Below are 19,392 nucleotides of genomic sequence, written 5' to 3' on the forward strand. Positions count from 1 at the left end.
TGAGTGTGTCTGAGTTGTTGGGATTGTGACTGATCTGCCACTTGAGTTCATATGGCCATTTCTGTTCATATGGACATCTGAGTTCATCGACATTTCAGTTCATATAGACATTTCAGTTCATATAGACATTTCAGTTCATATGGACATTTCTGTTCATATGGACATTTCAGTTCATATGGACATTTCAGTTCATATAGTGTAGACATTTCAGGTCATATTACCTTTCCAAACAAGCTATTCTTTCTTCTGGCCTTGCTTAGAACATTTTGAGTTCCATCACTGATTAATTGCTGTGAATATGGATATTGGAATAGAACAAATATGTGCAATGGCTGGGGGTTCCTGAGGACTAGGTTGGCCCATGTCATACTTTGTCATTTGAAATTCCTAGTCATGTCATATGCCAATTTCATGTTAAATACCACCACCTTGTGGCTAAAAACACAACAGTATACAGTGGGGGGGAGAAACAGTGAACGCTAAACCATTGGGAGAAATCTGCCAAAAATGAATAGTTACCCTTTTTCAACGCAGCCAACCAGTATATTACAGTTCCAACACAACTGGACGGGTGAAAGCATACTCCTAGCACCACATCACTTCCACCTATCCTGTATTTTCAAATTGGTACAGTAGATGAGAGATGGGTGCAAAAGGTAATAGCCTTTTTTTACTTTTCAAAACATGAATTAATTTATATACGTTTTTATATAAGTAACTTGAAGTAATGTTCAACCTATAGGCACTGAACAATACACAAACACATTACTCATCAATCCTTAACTGTAGAGATACAGTATGTCTGTGCACTTGAAGAAAAAGTAGAACTGTTGTGGGATAAATACGGTGTAGTTCTCCTTGTTTAACTTCTTATAGCAGGGTGCAGTATTGAGTAGCTTGGATGAATAAGGTGCCCAGAGGTGCCCAGAGTAAACTGCCTGCTACTCAGTCCCAGTTGCTAATATCAAATCAAAATCAAATCAAATGTATTTGTCACATACACATGGTTAGCAGATGTTAATGCGAGTGTAGCGAAATGCTTGTGCTTCTAGTTCCGACAATGCAGTAATAACCAACAAGTAATCTAACTAACAATTCCTAAACTACTGTCTTATACACAGTGTAAGGGGATAAAGAATATGTACATAAGGATATATGAATGAGTGATGGTACAGAGCAGCATAGGCAAGATACAGTAGATGGTATATTATTAGTATATTTGGATAGAAAACACTTTGAAGTTCCTAAAACTGTTTGAATAATGTCTGTGAGTATAACAGAAATCATATGGCAGTCAAAAACCTGAGAAAAAATCCAACCAGGAAGTGGGAAATATGAGGTTTGTCGTTTTCAACTCATTCCCTATTGAAGATACAGTGGGATATTGGTCATGTTGCACTTCCTACGGCTTCCACTAGATGTCAACAGTCTTCAGAACCTTGTTTGATGCTTCTACTGTGAAGTGGGGGTGAATGAGAGGGGAATGAGTCAGAGGTTTGCCAGAATGACTTGAGCTCGTGACACTCGTTCACGTGAGAGTTAGCTCGTGTTCCATTGCTTTTCTACAGACAAAGGAATTCTCCAGTTGAAGATGTATGTTAAAAACATCCTAAAGATTGATTCTATACATCGTTCGACATGTTTCTACGGACTGTAACGGAATTTTTGGACTTTTCGTTTTGGACGTTTTCGTGCTCGTGCGTCATGAAATTGGATTACTGGGCTGAACGCACTAACAACAAGGAGGAATTTGGACATAAATCATGGACATTATCGAACAAAACAAACATTTATTTTGGAACTGGGATTCCTGGGAGTGCATTCTGATGAAGATCATCAATGGTAAGTGAATATTTATAATGTTATTTCTGACTTCTGTTGACTGCACAATATGGCGGATATCTGTTTGCCTTGTTTGGGCTCTGAGCGCTGTACTCAGATTATTGCATGGTTTGCTTTTTCCGTAAAGCTTTTTTGAAATCTGACACAGCGGTTGCATTAAGGAGAAGTGTATCTGAAGTTCCATTTATAACACTATAACACGTATTTTCATCAACATTTATAATGAGTATTTCTGTAAATTGAGGTGACTCTCTGCAAAATCACTGGATGTTTTTGGAACTACTAAACATAAAGCGCCAATGTATAATTAGATTTTTTTATATAAATATGAACATTATTGAACAAAACATACATGTATTGTGTAACATGAAGTCCTATGAGTGTCATCTGATGAAGATCATCAAATGTTAGTGATTAATTCTATCTCTATTTCAGATTTTTGTGACTCCTCTCTTTGGCTGTAAAAATGGCTACTTGAGCGCTCTCGCGACCACCCTGTGAGAGCCCTCTGTGGCCAAGAAAGAGTGGGGTTACGACAAGCTAACCAGGGTAGGCCCAGCACCATGGGATACGCAGGAGAATCAATAAGGAAAAGACTAATCTTTCCCCCCTGCGTTACCATACTGTTGAAGGAAATTCTAAATTCCTCTGTTTTAATTCCCAATCAAAATTAAACACTCTGCCAATGCATTAAGGGTTTGTAAGACCCTTATTTTATAAGAATGGACAGAGCCCCGGTCTTAAAAGTCAGGTAACAGCATTTAATTCAAGAGAGTACTGCCTTCATACACATTTTACCACAGGTTATAAACTGAAAATGACATCAGCATTTTCTAAATGTTCTATCTCTTCTTGACACTGGTAGAGAGGCCCTATAGTTCTCGAGCCTTCCCTCCTCGCCTAAAGCCAAGGTCAGTCAGTGTAGATAAGCATTCTAGACAATCTGGAGATAGTCCGTCCCTGCCATCTGGAGATAGATCATTAATTTGAAAAGAGAGAAAATTCATACATGTACAGTACATAATAGCATTTGGACTAGTCAGTCCTGATTGAAATGTATACATAATTAGTCATCATTGATAAAGAAATTCCCTTAACGATTCCCAGAGGAACCAACCCGGCGCCGACCAGCAGTGTGACCTCTTCGACCACATATGGTGCACGAGCGGGAACCCCCTCCGGTCTGCCTGCGTTCCGTCCCTCCTAGCTCCATGGGTATCGGAGAGGGTGTGCGGGAGGATGGAACAACCAGACCCCGATCTGGACGTCTGCGAGTAGCCAGCAGGTTGTCCAGCCGGATGGACAGGTCTACCAGCTGGTCGAAGGTGACGGTGGTGTCTCTGCAGGCCAACATCCCAACAGACGTCCCCACGTAGACTACAGCGGTAATGGTCGATCAGGGCCGGGTTGCTCCATCCAGCACCGGCAGCCAGAGTCCTAAACTCCAGCGCAAACTCCTGGGCGCTCCTCGTCTCCTGCCTTAGATGGTAGATGCGCTCACCCGCCGCTCTGCCCTTGGGTGGGTGGTCGAATACTGGGTGAACTCAAAATGGTCCAAATCTGCATCTCCCTCTCCACATACAGCGCTGGCCCACTCCAGCGCTTTCCCGGTGAGGCACGATATGAGGACGAAACTCTTCTCATGGTCCGATGGAGCTGGGTGGACCGTGGCCAGGTACAGGCTTAGTTTGAGGAGGAAACACTGGCAGCCGGCAGCATATCCGTCGTACCCCTGTGGCATGGATAGATGGATCCTGCTGGGGTCAGGCGGGAAAGGTTGTGCTGGTGGAGGCGCTGGAAAAACTCCCTGTGTCTCCCAGCGGTCCATATTCTGGACAACGCGATCCTTGGTGGCACTCAGATTGTAAAACATCTCTGTATGTTTCATGACGCGCTCCTCCACCTCCAGGGGTGGGGTACCTTCTCCTGGGGTGGGGTACCTTCTCCTGCTGACTTCATGTAGGATCAGAGATTCTGTCAGTGTCGTGTGTATAGGTGGCAGGGAAGTCAGGCGCAGGAGAATCAAACTTAGTGGAATGGAGTTATTTAATAACTTGAAAACAAACATTACTCCAAAACCAATAAATAAAACAAAGTGGGTACGAGGACCTGTCGCGCACCAATACAAACATTATCATTGAGATAATAAAGCAAAGATGGTCTATTTTATGTTTTCTTGAGTAAGGTTTCTCCAAAATGCAGGTGTTCCAGCCTAGCTCAGTGCTTTCTGTTGTGGTGGGGAAAGCCAGCAGAAAATACGGAGCGTTGCGCCGTGATTGGCTCAGTGTTCTGTCACTCATGGGGACACTACGTCACCACCAAGTCTAATGGTAGAGCTACAAAATTCTATCCCCATGGATGCTGCCTGAGTTACATTAGAAGTGCCCATCCAAGAAGGCTCAGATCATTGGCCATAGAAAAAATGATGTCAAATAACATTATATGTACAGTAGCTTTGATTGGACTGATCATGTCAACATCATACTTTCAAAATCTTAGCTAGCAGTCATCATCATGAATCAAGTTGAGAATCTACTGGCAAATCCTTTTTAATCCTTGTCATATGAAGAGAAATAATGAAGAGAAATTATAGATAAAATGTATTGGTGCTAATCACCCATTGGACATAAACATTACAGAACAAGTTGGAAATCGCAAATTCAACAATGAGTGGTTTGGCAGGAAACAGTGACAGGGGTTAACTGCAAGCATTGCAAAGCAATCACTAGCCTGCTATTCAGTGGAGTGGCTATGAGGACCCAAATCTGGGATTAAGGGTCTCTTTTCCAAGTTTAAAATGATAAACACTCAACATTGGTCATGCTGTTGTCACACCCTGATCTGTTTCACCTGTCTTTGTGAGTGTCTCCACCCATCTTCCCCATTACTCCCAGTGTATTTATTCCTGTGTTCTCTGTTTGTCTGTTGCCAGTTTGTCTTGTCTTGTCTTGTCCAGCGTGATTTTCCAAGCTCCTGTTTTTTCCTAGTCTCTGTTTTTCTAGTGCTCCCGGTTCTGACCTCTTGCCTGCCCTGACACTAAGCCCGCCTGTCTGACTATTCAGCCTGCCCTGACCTCGAGCCTGCCTGCCGCCCTGCACCGTTTGGACTCTGACCTGGTTTATGAACTTGTGCTTGTCCTCGACCTGCCTCCTGCCTGCCCCTTGTTGTTTAATAAATATCAGAGACTCAAACTATCTGCCTCATGTGTCTGCATCTGGGTCTCAACTTGTGTCGTTATAGCTGTCAATGAAGCATGATTTGTGCCTCGCTCAAAACAACAGTTAATTCGGAAATGCGAAAACGACTTTGGGAATAAACGAGCTCTGAAAATAAGTTTTGCACGGTCATCCAACTCGGAATTGTAAATTCGGGCTCTTTCTAGAGTAATACTAAGTGTATGTTGTGTAGAAAGATAGTTAGTAGCCCATGTGCCTCAGCCTAATAATTTGGTCTATTTAACCCTCTCAATTTCACCTACAGTTCTGACTTGGTCGTGCACATGTAGCCTATAACCTGTTTTAGAGAAATGTAATCATCAAATATTGTAGGAGATTTCATTGTCTGCTTATATACCCCCTTTATTTATCCTATGGATCTGACTTGGTGTACAAGAAGAATACTGTAAGAACGGCCCATGTTCTGAATTCTGTCGCTTTACATTTCAAAAGTGCTAAAAAAATAGTTATATTGACTATGTCCGTCCTAGCTGGCTAATTAATGTCTTAATTGAAATTACGTCCCCTTATGCCATAGTTTGTACATCTCAATTGTCACTAGAAACCACATGTGTTTAAGCAAGTCAGCCATATCAGCTACAGTATTTTTTTAAAGGCAGTAAATGAGGCTGAATTAACTGTTTCGCCAGACAAGGCTCTGCTGATAGCCAGGTAGCAGTGGTAAAATGTCGGGACTGCTGTTGGGACAGATTTATGTATAGGCCCTAACAGTTTATGGGCACTGTTAGTCACCGTTTTAGGGCAATTCATTTATTGTTTATTGTTGTGTTATGCAGTGGCTTTGCTGGCATGCATCCCACTTTATTTATTGTTTGCCCCACCAAGATTTACATGTTAAAATCGCCACTGGCCTTTCGGACAGCCTGAGTGCACCTATTCTCCTTTGGCTGAAATATAGCCAGTCAGCATGAGTATGTGTGTGCCGAGCTTTTCGCCAAATGGAATTCTTGAGGTGGAGTAACTTTGCCTGATCACGGTCGAGCCAGGGGCTGAACCTGTTTTTAATTATCTTTTTCTTTTTGTTAACAATACCACTGAAAATGCCAAACCGAAGGTCCAAGCGTATTCGATAGAGGGGATCAAGCTTATTCTATACCAATTTACAGAGGCCAGGTCATGAAGGAAGGCTTGCTAATTCATCTCTGGAGAGACCTGAAAATAGCTGTGCAGCAATGCTCCCCATCCAACCTGACAGAGCTTGAGAGGATCTGCAGAGAAGAATGGGAGAAACTCCCCAAATACAGGTGTGCCAAGCTTGTAGCGTCCTACCCAAGAAGACTCAAGGCTGTAATCGCTGCCAAAGGGGCTTCAACAAAGTACTGAGTAAAGGGTGTGAATAACTATCAAAATGTGATATTTCCATTAGTTTTTTGTTTTGTTTTTGGCAAAGATTCCTAAAAACCTGTTTTTGCTTTGCCATTATGGGGTATTGTGTGTAGATTGATGAAGGAAAAAACAAACAATTTAATCCAATATAGAATAAGGCTGTAATGTAACAAAATGTGTAAAACGTCAATGGGTCTGAATACTTTCCGAAGGCACTGTACCTGTTTAGCTGAAATGACAGCGGAGAACTGTCATTAGGCAGAAATATTAGGCAGATGGAAAGTATGAGGTGATGTTCAACCGTATTGGTAACATTGAGGAGAGTCTACTTCCATAACCTGGTTGAGGAACGTACACTGTACAGTAAAGATGGTGATGAAATTGTTGAAATAATATTACCCAGTTATACATTTTCATTGCTGGCATCCTCCACTTGTTTATCTCTGTCTTCCAATAGGTTGTCCTTCTCTGCCAGTCTGTGGTTCCTGGCTTCTAGTTGAATGTATTTTTTCCTGCAGTAGGACTAAAGTTATCTACTTGGTTGTTCTTGTCCTGCAGGTCCTTCCCCAGTGCCTCCAGTTGTCTCTTACTTTTCTCCAGCTCTTTAATAGCGTTTTCCAGTAGTCTCCCATTCTCTCTCACTTGATTGGTCATATCATCCAGTTGTCTTTCTCCTGAAGGTGTTTGATGTCCTCATTCAGATGCTTTGTGGTTTTTTCTAGGCTGCCCTCTGTGGCCGTAAAGATGCTTTGTGTTTTTTTCTAGGCTGCCCTCTGTGGCTGTAAATATGCTTTGTGGTTTTTTCTAGGCTGCCCTCTGTGGCCGTAAATATGCTTTGTGGTTTTTTCTAGGCTGCCCTCTGTGGCCGTAAAGATGCTTTGTGATTTTTTCTAGGCTGCCCTCTGTGGCCGTAAAGATGCTTTGTGGTTTTTTCTAGGCTGCCCTCTGTGGCCGTAAATATGCTTTGTGGTTTTTTCTAGGCTGCCCTCTGTGGCCGTAAAGATGCTTTGTGTTTTTTCTAGGCTGCCCTCTGTGGCCGTAAATATGCTTTGTGGTTTTTTTCTAGGCTGCCCTCTGTGGCCATAAAGATGCTTTGTGTTTTTTTCTAGGCTGCCCTCTGTGGCCGTAAAGATGCTTTGTGGTTTTTTTCTAGGCTGCCCTCTGTGGCCGTAAAGATGCTTTGTGGTTTTTTCTAGGCTGCCCTCTGTGGCCATAAAGATGCATTTTCTAACGTTTGTGTAATTTCAGCCAGTAGTTTTGAAAGAGGTGTTCACTAGCCAAAACGGGTCCCTGTTTTTTGTATACTACGTCATCCAATTCTGTACTCCATCATCCATTTTGTGTGATATCTCTGCAGCTCACTGGAATTCAGACAGGCAAACCTCAGGTTACTAGCCCACCTCTCTTAACTTAAGACTACCACAACCTTTATGCATTTGTTTTCTTGTAAAGAATTAAATGAAGGCCTCATGTATCATTTGAAAGCACCCTCCACTCTAATTTCCCCTCTTCCACTCCTTCTCGTCTGCTTTCTCTCCATATCTTATTTCCAAACTCATCCCATCTGCCCAGATTCCCAAAACATCTGGTTGCTTTGGGCATGCTCCAGATGAGAAGCCTCCAGAATCCTGAAGCGGAAAGAGTGAAAAAAGAGGGGGAGAAAAGAAAGAGAGGAGGAAAGACAAGGGACTGGGATATGAGAGAGGAAAACACAACGGAGAAAGACGACTGAGAAAGACAATATTGATATCTTAAAAAGTGCTAGACGTAGAGAAAGATATATATATATGTGTATATATATATATATATATATATATATATATATATAGAGAGAGAGAGAGAGACACACAGAATAGGAGTATCCTGGCAGCTATCCAGGCCTCAGCCCAAAGCCAGGTCCTGCTGCCGCTTCTTGTCTGTCCAGAACATGGTGCTGTTCCCACTCTGCAAACTGCTCTCAGGTCAGTCCAACTTATCCATCAAGGCACCTTCAATTCTTCTTTCATCTCTCTCTCCCTCTCTCTCTCCTTATTTCTCTCTATACCTCACTTTCCCCTCTCTGTGAATCCTCACATCGAAGGCAATTGGTAAACAGGTCATGGTTTTTCCAATTGCGAAATGGAGGAGAGTGAGAGATGTTTTTTTGGTTCATGTTTTAACCTCATACTGTTCTATCCAAAGCAATCAACCTGTTCAGTAGAAACAGAAGAAACAGAAGAAAACGCTGCAAAACAGAGTGAAACAGGAGACACAAAAAGAAACACTTGTTTTCATTTTCTATTGCAAAAGTGTTTCTACTGTGTCCCCTAATGAACACAATCCTGGTGTCCTGAATTTTATATTTTAGATCTAACACAGTTGTTTCATAGATAAGATCTTGGGAGCTCACTGACTACAAGACTTTCAGGACACGATGGTAGGCCTACATGAAGCAGGATAATTTAGAAAGTAGCCTTGGGTGACACAGCCTACAAGTTCTGTAATGATACAGAGAGATACTTTCACTACTAAAAGAATTGCAAGTTGTCACGGTTCCAAAGTGTAAGTGCATTCTTCTCATTCCCAACCTGGACTTGTAACATTTCTTCCCTCATCAATGCTTCATTTTCAGAGCCACTGAGACATTTGTAAGCTGTGTACATAAATGCCCAATGCAGCTGTTTTTATCTCAATATCAAATCATTTCCAGGTAACAATTAAGTACCCTACTCTAAAATAAGAAAAATAGCTTTTTAGCAAAGAGAAAATAACAATTTCAAGAATTTCGCTAGGACTGTCTGAGAGTGTTCTGAGCAGGGAGGGGAAAACTGAAAACTAGCTGTTATTGGCAGAGAGTTTTGAAACTATCTTCTATCTACTTCTACGTGTTTCTACATATGCATTGCTTGCTGTTTGGGGTTTTAGGCTGGGTTTCTGTATAGCACTTTTAATACATTTAATTGAATGATTGATTATTGGTCTATTAACTAATTTACTGCCTGGTGATGTCACCAGGCTGCATTTTCAGGTAGGCTGTTCAAACAACTGTTACACTAAAAGGGCATTATCATAATTTTCACAACTTCACAGTATTATTCCAACCTCATAGTGTGGGAATATATAGAAAAAAATGTTTTGACTGCACTGGGCCTGTAGCCCTTTCCTGCAGTGAAATTACCAAATCGCCATCTAGTGGCCTCATGGGTGGAATGTTATTAATATTGTTCATAATTTCATAACTAATCAACATTATTTCAAAAACCTGCTTAAAATCTGGTGTTTCTATATAAAATGTTTTTGTTATATTTCAGTCTTCTGTGATCTATATACAGTTGAAGTCAGAAGTTTACATACACCTTAGCCAAAGACATTTAAACTCAGTTTTTCACAATTCCTTGAATTTAATCCTAGTAAAAATTCCCTGTCTTTGGTCAGTTAGGATCACCACTTTATTTTAAGAATATGAAATGTCAGAATAATAGTAGAGAGAATTATTTATTTCAGCTTTTATTTCTTTCATCACATTGCCAGTGGGTCAGAAGTTTAACTACACTCAATTAGTATTTGATAGCATTGCCTTTAAATTGTTTAACTTGGGTCAAACATTTTGGGTAGCCTTCTACAAGCTTCCCACAAGAAGTTGGGTGAATGTTGGCCCATTCCTCCTGACAGAGCTGGTGTAACTGAGTCAGGTTTGTAGGCCTCCTTGCTCGCACGTGCTTTTTCAGTTCTGCCCTAAAATATTCTATGGGATTGAGGTCAGGGCTTTGTGATGGCCACTCCAATACCTTGACTTTGTTGTCTTTAAGCCATTTTGCCACAACTTTGTAAGTATGTTTGGGGTCAATGTCCATTTGGAAGAACCTTTTGTGACCAAGCTTTAACTTCCTGAATGATGTCTTGAGATGTTGCTTCAATACATAATTTTCCTTGCTAATGATGCCATCTATTTTGTGAAGTGCACCAGTCCCTCCTGCAGCAAAGCACCCCAACAACATGATGCTGCCACCCCTGTGCTTTACAGTTGGGATGGTGTTCTTCGGCTTGCAAACATCCCCCTTTTTCCTCCGAACATAAGAATGGTCATTATGGCCAAACAGTTCTATTTTTTGTTTCATCAGACCAGAGGACATTTCTCCAAAAAGTAAGATCTTTGTCCCCATGTGCAGTTGCAAACCGTAGTCTGGCTTTTCTATGGCGGTTGTGGAGCAGTGGCTTCTTCCTTGCTGAGCGGCCTTTCAGGTTATGTCGATATAGGTCCCGTTTTATTTTTGAATCTGTTTCCTCCAGCATCTTCACAAGGTCCTTTGCTGTTGTTCTGGGATTGATTTACACTTCTCACACCAAAGTAAGTTCATCTCTAGGAGAACGCATCTCCTTCCTGATCGGTATGGCGGCTGCATGGTCACTTGGTGTTTATACTTGCGTACTATTGTTTGTACAGATGAATGTGGTACCTTCAGGTGTTTGGAAATTGCTCCCAAGGATGAACCAGACTTCTGGAGGTCTACAATTTTTTTCTAAGGTCTTGGCTAATTTCTTTTGATTTTCCCATGATGTCAAGCAAAGAGGCATCGAGTTTGAAGGTAGGCCTTGAAATACATCCACAGGTACACCTCCAATTGACACAAACTATGTCCATTAGCCTATCAGAAGCTTCTAAAGCCATGGCATCATTTTCTGGACTTTTCCAAGCTGTTTAAAGGCACAGTCAACTTAGTGTATGGTAACTTCTGACCCACTGGAACTGTGATACAGTGAATTTTAAGTTAAATAATCTGTCTGTAAACAATTGTTGGAAAAATTACTTGTATCAGGCACAAAGTAGATGTCTTAACCGACTTGCTAAAACTATAGTTTGTTTACAAGAAATTTGTGGAGTGATTGAAAAACAAGTTTTATGACTCCAACCTAAGTGTATGTAAACTTCTGACTTCAACTGTAAAGTATAGTGTATAAAAATTGAATACATTTCAACTCTATATCTGACACGGTATAGGTGTTTTCTTTTTTTTAAGCCCATAACCATGTGTGTGAAGTGTATACTATTGTTTCAAAATAGATTTGTTTAAGACTACCAAGAAACACTCTGTGTGACCCTGACTTAGCCCACTGCAGTAAATAAGACAGGAATGTATGTTCTCACTCTTTGACTCAAAAGGGCCACAGATCCATTACTGTGTATTCTAGGCTGATGGAACCAGTGTGGTAATTTTGTTTGTGTGTAACCATGTGTGTGTATACTATTGTTTCAAAATAGATTTGTTTAAGACTACCAAGAAACACTGTGACCCTGACTTAGTGCAGTAAATAAGACAGGAATGTGTGACTGTCCATTACTGTGTATTCTAGGCTGATGGAACCAGTGTGGTAATTTTGTTTGTGTGTGTGTGTGTGTGTGTGTGTGTGTGTGTGTGTGTGTGTGTGTGTGTGTGTGTGTGTGTGTGTGTGTGTGTGTGTGTGTGTGTGTGTGTGTGTGCGTGTGCGTGTCCGTACACACCAGCCCCAGGTCAGTTAACCAGTAGGCTATGTTGTGTTATATCCATCAGGTTCAGTCAGAGTGACCAAGAAGCAGCTGGTCCTGTACTGTCTGCTCCTATCTCTGCTTGTATGTGAGTGTTACATCAGTATTTGTTCTCTCGTCACATTCTGTGCTCAGGAAGTGGAGAACGCTTTTGTTTTTGTCAGGGTACCTTTCGTGCTGTAACCTCATTTGCCCTGACTGGTGTCTAAAAGTAGTTCCCTTCATTTCAGCCATTTTCAGCAGTCTGCTAAGAAAATACGATACTGACAAACAATTCGGTGACACATCTTTCCAAACATTCTGTGGTAATATGGACAGATGAAGATAATTAAGACACAATACATTCTAAACTTCATTAGAAAAGTACACTGCTCCTATTGCTTCACATTGTAATAGAACCACTCACACTAAATATTTGATTTGTTCCTATCGTATAGTTGATGTGTTTCTATGTAATTCATCTGTAAAAGTGAATAAATTGCACGTTATGAACATGGTTGACAAATTGTTGACTTTTTTTCTCCTCAGACTTTTTAAGATGGAGGAGAGCAGTGCTCAAGGTGGACACGCACCCTCTTCCTCTTTCTCTGGAGGCGGAATCAGGAAGTGTGGTCAGAGACATAGTGGTGGGCAGTGTGGAGGAACAGCAACAGCGCCTCCCGCTGGAGACATCCTGGGGCGCTCCTCTGGTGTGGGGCGACTCTGACGGCTCAGTGTGGCGGAGGGCCGAGTTTGCCCACCGCAGCGTCCGCACAGGCCTGCTGACGCTCGCCGTGGGGCCCTACGGCCACTTCCTACGCCGCTTCCTCTCCTCGGCCGAGCTCTACTTCCTGCCCGGTAACACCGTGGTCTACTATGTTCTTACGGACAGCCCTCGCGCCCTGGATCCCCTGACCCCGCTGGGCCCTGGCAGAGAGCTGAGGGTGGTCCCTGTGGCAGAGATGCCCGGCTGGGAGCGTCTGGCCCAGGGCCGCATGGCCCTGCTGGCAGCCGCCATTAAAGAGCCGGTTAGGCACGAGGTGGAGTACGTCTTCTGCATGGACGTGGACCAGGAGCTGGTGGCCCCGGTGGGAACTGAGATCCTGGGGAAGCTGGTGGCCACGCTGCACCCGGAGCTCTACGGCATGCCCCGCCACACCTTCCCGTACGAACATGAGCCCGACTCGCTGGCCCACGTGGAGGAGGACGAGGGCGACTACTACTACACGTCGGAGCTGTACGGGGGTCTGTGCGCTGATGTGTACGCCATGGCCCAGGCCTGTTCCCAGCTCATCCTCCAGGACCAGGAAAAGGGGCTGAGGGCTCGTGGACTGGAGGAGAGCTACCTCAACCGCTACCTGATCAACCGCAGGCCCACCTGTGTCCTCTCGCCCGAGTACAGCTGGTGGGACTCATCCCTGGCCGCCGACGTGCCCACAAGAAGGGTGGTGTCCCTGGGGAGGCAGTGTGACTCCCTGGAGCCACAAAAGAGACAGGAGCAGGACTGCTGAGAGGGTTATTTCTTTGCTTTGTCATAGAATTAGAACAACCATAAAATGTAGACAAATTCAAAAAGCAATCTTAAGGCAAACACAAGGATCCCTTGGAATCTGTTGATGTGTCAGTAAATAAACTAATGGCAGCAGACCCATTGGAGTGAATACTGTGTGTGTGTGTGTGTGTGTGTGTGTGTGTGTGTGTGTGTGTGTGTGTGTGTGTGTGTGTGTGTGTGTGTGTGTGTGTGTGTGTGTGTGTGTGTGTGTGTGTGTGTGTGTGTGTGTGTGTGTGTGTGTGTGTGCGTGCGTGTATTTGCAGTCTATCTCTTCTGCACCAGACAAAAAAATGAATGAACCTGTCTCTTTAGACACAGGCCTATACCATTAATGTCAGCTTGGAGATATGACTCCAAAGGCTTTTGTGGTTTCCAATAAGAGTCAACATTGTAAGTGCCCACTTTCACTGCACTGGCCAATCATTAACTGGTGGAGCTGCCGTTTCAAGGTCTTTAAATACACAGCAGTGGGATGCTGCTTCCCCACGTGCCATGTTGGCCTTTGTGTTCAGGGCTGTGTGTGTGCAGAACTAGAGGACGCTAGGCAAAGTTTTCCCATTGTCAATATAATAAGTATCCTCTTTCTTATACTGCTTACGAAAATGTTTGTTCCCCAACCGGTCGTTAACAACACATTCGGTCCTGGGTGAAAAAGAATATGCACACGGCATATCAATATAGTGACAGGCGCTTTTAGGAAGAAACATGAGAATACTGAAAATTCCACAAAAAGACCCGCTATAACTCACCAACTTTTTAAACGCACAAATGTTTCAATATCTTCCTCAGGTGAAGAGAAGCTTAGCGATATCCATCTCATAAGACACTCATTCTTAGTTTTATGTATTTGATAAAATAGTACTTTTTTAGGTTCTTTAACATGTTCTGGCATTACGCTCTCTCTCTGTTTCTCTATCGCGCTCTCCCTCCTCCCATTCTTGCATGCTACTACTCTTCAATGGGAAGGCTAACACAGGCAGATGGCTTTTTCCCACTGCCAAAAGTGGCTGTCTCCAGAGCCAAATCGCCACGTGTAGTCATTCTTCAGTTTTTTTCTCACAGTCCCAGTGAACTCTTAACAGTCTTGGTCACGCTTCCACAGTAACACTTCTTTTTGATAGAAAACATCTGTAGAGATTCAAACTATCCAAAATATCCACAAACAAGTTTTTGGATATTTATGTCATTTGCATAGCTGTTAGCTTAAAGGGCAACTTCGCCACTTTTCAACCTCATATTCATTATCTCCAGCACCAAACCAAAACTTTGCATTTCTACATTTTGTAGAAAAAAAATATAAATGTTAAAAAGTTCTACCCAGTGACATCATCAAAAGTTTTTTTTAAATGTACACCTGATCTTCAAACACTATGAGATTGTGATGTGGGCAGCAAGAAGATACGCTCTCTCTGGCTAGAAAATTGTTCCAGGTTTGGAAAATCACTGTTTTTCTTACTTTTAATCCTACCATGTGAAGTCACAGAGAAGCATTTTTTTAGGCCCTTTCTTCTAATATTTTTAACCACAGATCACAGAAACGCACTGTTTTCACATGTATGTAGACATTGCTTTGGTGCTGGAGATAATGAATATGAGGTTGAAAAGTGGCGGAGTTGCCCTTTAATTGTCACAACTATGCATCCTCATCTTTAGTGCAAGTTAACAGAAAAGCAAGCTCAAACTTCAAATAAACCACTACGTTTCATCTTTATACACCGATATTAACTTTAAACACTGATAAAAGGAATAAGTGATTTTCTCATGCTACTTGAAGAATGCTAACAGAGGTCCTACCTCTTCTTTTGAACTCAATCATTTTAAGCTGTTGCTTAGTAAACAAAACCCCAAATGTCGGATCACTGACTCTCTGGGTCCATAGCAGACTTTCATGTGTTTCAATAAGAGTTCAACATTATTTTATTTTTTTACCTTTATTTGACTAGGCAAGTCAGTTAAGAACAAATTCTTATTTACAATGACTGCCTAGGAAAAGTGGGTCAACTAACTAACTGGTGATGCCTCGTCGCAATTGGTTATTCCCTATCATTTCCTACAATGTCAATGAGCATCATCACAATTCTTCATTTGCGGTACCTCAAAATGTTGTGATTACCAGCTGAGATAAACTTTTATGAGTTTGTCTGGGCAGTGTCTTAAACCTTTTACTGCAGTGGGCTGAAGCAGGGTTACACAGAGTGTTTCTTGGTATTCTTAAACATATCTACTTTGAAACAAAAGTATACACACATGGTTAGAAAAGAAGACACCTGTACCATGTCAGATATATATGGTTGAAATGTATTCAATTTTGAGTTTGCATCCCAAAATAACATTTTAGATATAGTACCAGTCAAAAGTTTGGACCCACCTACTCATTCATTTATTTTTACTATCTTCTACATTGTAGAATAATAGTGGAGGGATCAAAACTATGAAATAACACATGTGGAATCATGTAGTAACCAAAGAAGTGTTAAACAAATGAAAATATATTTGACATTTGAGATTCTTCAAAGTAGCCCGCCTTTCCCTTGATGACTGCTTTGCACACTCTTGGCATTCTCTCAACCAGCTTCAACTGGAATGCTTTTTGAGGGAGTTCCCACATATGCTGAGCACTTGTTGGCTGCTTTTCCTTCACTCTGTTGTCCAACTCATCCCAAACCATCTCAATTGGGTTTCGGTCGGATTATGACCAGGCCAAGAGTCTGAACAATCTGGAGGGCCACAATTTTAGAATAAGCCAGAATTAGTGTTTCACTTAAACTTTTCTGGGGTGCGGCTTATCAAGTGGATTTCTTCCAAATGCTATTTCTAACTCAAATTTAGATTTGTGATAAAAAATCAATATCCTATAATTGACCTAAAATTCTGGGGCATAACACATTCATTAACAGGGCCTCGGAGTATTGGCAAAGGAGAAAGAGCATCTTTATCTCTTTGTGTACTGATTAGAGGCTTTAGGGGCAGTCCAGTGACCATGTGCTGTTGATTATCACCGATGAGGGAGCCTGTCCAAATAGCACGCTGATTAATGATTGACTTTTTTTCTTGTCGTTCAAAATAGATTCAGAGGTGGGAGGAGAGTCTGAGTGCCAGACAGGCAGAGCGTGTATTGCAAAATGAATGGAAATTATAAGAAGTGAGTTCTTGTACAATATGCATATGGAGATAGGCCAGAACCTGTGTATCTCAGGGATGTACATTTCCCCGCTGTCAAGAATCCCTGTGCTGAACCTTACCTACGGGTATTCACAATGCAATGTGATATAAGACTAATGAAGCCATTTTGGAATAAAAATGGACACTTAAGGCTTTACAGTGCCTTCAGAAAGTATTCACACCCCTTTGACTTTGTCCACATTTTGTTTTGTTACCGCCTGAATTTAAAATGGATTCAAATTAAATGCTGTTTCACTGGCCGACACACAATGCCCCATAATATAAGAGGAAGGAAACCACTGAAGGATTTCACTAGGAGGCCAATGGTGACTTTAAAACAGTTATAGAGTTTAAAATGGCTGTGAGAGTAGAAAACTGTGGATGGATCAATACCATTCTACTTACTCCAGAATACTAACCTACATGACAGAGTGAAAAGAAAAAAGCCTGTACAGAATAACAAATATTCCAAAACATGCATTCTGTTTGCAATAAGGCACTGAAGTGAAATTGCAAAAAATGTGGCTCAGATATTAAATTTATGTCCAGAATACATTGCGTTATGTTTGGGGCAAATCCAACACAACACATCACTGAGTCCCACTATTCGTATTTTCAAGCATGGTGGTGGCTGCATCATGTATGGGTATGTTTGTCATCAGCAAGGACCATATCATTTTTTGGGGGGATAAAAAGAAACGAATAGTGCTAAGCAAGGCCAAATTCAAGAGGAAAAACCTGATTCAGTCTGCTTTCCAACAGACACTGGGAGACAAACTGTCACACCCTGACCTTAGATTCTCTGTTTTCTGTATATTTTGGTTAGGTCAGGGTGTGACTAGGGTGGGTACTCTAGTTGTTGTATGTCTAAGGTTTTTGTCATCTAGGGCTTTTGTATGTCTATGTTGGCCTGATATAGTTCTCAATCAGAGACAGCTGTTTATCGTTGTCTCTGATTGGGGATCATATTTAGGTAGCCATTTACCTCATTGTTAGTTGTGGGATCTTGTCTATGTTTAGTTGCCTGTCAGCACTATTTTGTATAGCTTCACGTTTCGGCAGGGTAGCCTAGTGGTTAGAGCGTTGGACTAGTAACCGAAAGGTTGCAAGTTCGAATCCCTGAGCTGACAAGGTACAAATCTGTCGTTCTGCCCCCAAACAGGCAGTTAACCCACTGTTCCTAGGCTGTCATTGAAAATAAGAATTTGTTCTTAACTGACTTGCCTAGTAAAATAAAGGTAAATTAAAATGTCCTGTGCCTCCTCTCCGCACTCGCCCTGAGGTGCGTGTCATCAGCCCGGTGCCACCTGTACCGGTCCCACGCATCAGGTCTCCAGTGCGCCTCCACAGTCCAGTACGTCCTGTGCCTCTTCCCCACACTCGCCCTGAGGTGTGTGTCATCAGCCCGGTGACACCTGTACCGGTCCCACGCATCAGGTCTCCAGTGCGCCTCCACAGTCCAGAGCTTCCGGCGACAGTTCCCAGTCCAGAGCTTCCGGTGACAGTTCCCAGTCCAGAGCTTCCGGCGAAAGTTTCCAGTCCAGAGCTTCTGGCGACAGTTCCCAGTCCAGAGCTTCCGGTGAAGGTTTCCAGTCCAGAGCTTCCGGCGACAGTTCCCAGTCCAGAGCTTCCGGTGACGTTTTCCAGTCCAGAGCTTCCAGCGACGGTCCCCAGTCCGGGGCCGCTAGCGACGAGCTGCAGTCCAGAGCCTCCGGCGACAATCCACTGTCCGGTACCACAAAAGCGGAGGGATCAGTATAAGGAGGGGTCTCTGCGTCCAGAACCGGAGCCGCCACCGAGGGTAGATGCCCACCCGGACCCTCCCATATAGGTTCAGGTTTGTAGCCAGGAGTCTGCACCTTTGTGGGGTGTAGGGGGTACTGTCACGCCTTGACCTTAGATTCTCATTTTTTCTATATATTTCGGTTAGGTCAGGGTGTGACTAGGGTGGGTACGCTAGTTGTTGTATGTCTAGGGTTTTTGTCATCTAGGGTTTTTGTATGTCTATGTTGCCCTGATATGGTTCCCAATCAGAGACAGCTGTTTATCGTTGTCTCTGATTGGGGAACATATTTAGGTAGACATTTTTTCATTGTTAGTTGTGGGATCTTATCTATGTTTAGTTGCCTGTCAGCACTATTTTGTATAGCTTCACGTTTCGTTTGTTCTATTTAGTTGGTTTGTTCGGGATTAATTTATTGTTTATGTACGCATACAGCGCTGCGCCTTGGTCCGATCCTTTCAACTAATGTGACACAAACTCACCTTTGAGCAGGACAACAACCTAAAACACAACACAGTTGCTTACCAAGACGACATTGAATATTCCTGAGTGGCCTAGTTACAGTTTTGACTTAAATCGGCTTGTCGCATTCGCGAGCGTTGCAAAATAAAGTAACACCTACATGTTATTTAATCATTGCACCCACACTGCTCGCACGTGCCAACGAGCGTCTGTGTTGCCAAGCGCTAAAATAGAAGTCAATTATATTTGTGACGCTGAACGCGGTGCAAGTCCTGCCTCTCCCTTCTCATTGGTTTATAGAAGCAGATAACCAATGAGGAGCTGGCACATGGGTATACCCACGTGGGTGATTGAAAGATGAACTGAGGTCGGTCGGTCGTGGTAATAGATCTTATTATGCGTGCGGTTTGAGCATGGTGTTACAGACTTACCCAGAAAGACTCACAGCTGTAATTGCTGCCAAAGGTGCTTTACAAAGTATTGACTCAGGGTGTGAATACTTATGTAAATGAGATATTATGTAAAGGAGATTCAATAAAATGGCTAC

The 19,392-nt window shown here is 42.6% G+C and overlaps 1 protein-coding gene across 1 annotated transcript; it reads left to right on the forward strand.

Moving 5' to 3' along the window:
• Positions 1–8,030: 8,030 nt before the first annotated feature.
• Positions 8,031–13,549, forward strand: LOC135526852 (histo-blood group ABO system transferase 2-like). Its single transcript, XM_064955527.1, has 3 exons — positions 8,031–8,365; positions 11,933–11,995; positions 12,436–13,549. The coding sequence occupies exons 1-3, from the start codon at positions 8,332–8,334 to the stop codon at positions 13,395–13,397; spliced, it is 1,059 nt and encodes a 352-aa protein (XP_064811599.1). The 5' UTR covers positions 8,031–8,331; the 3' UTR covers positions 13,398–13,549.
• Positions 13,550–19,392: the final 5,843 nt, after the last annotated feature.

This window comes from Oncorhynchus masou, chromosome 5, assembly GCF_036934945.1.
Source record: "Oncorhynchus masou masou isolate Uvic2021 chromosome 5, UVic_Omas_1.1, whole genome shotgun sequence".
In the NCBI taxonomy this organism is placed as follows: Eukaryota; Metazoa; Chordata; class Actinopteri; order Salmoniformes; family Salmonidae; genus Oncorhynchus; species Oncorhynchus masou.

Bases quoted from the DNA above. Each gene is read 5' to 3' on its own strand.
- LOC135526852 (XM_064955527.1), top strand. From the start codon at position 8,332: ATGGTGCTGTTCCCACTCTGCAAACTGCTCTCAG. The intron at 8,366-11,932 runs GTCAGTCCAACT...TATATCCATCAG, and splicing joins ACTCTGCAAACTGCTCTCAG to GTTCAGTCAGAGTGACCAAG. The intron at 11,996-12,435 runs GTGAGTGTTACA...TTTTCTCCTCAG, and splicing joins GCTCCTATCTCTGCTTGTAT to ACTTTTTAAGATGGAGGAGA.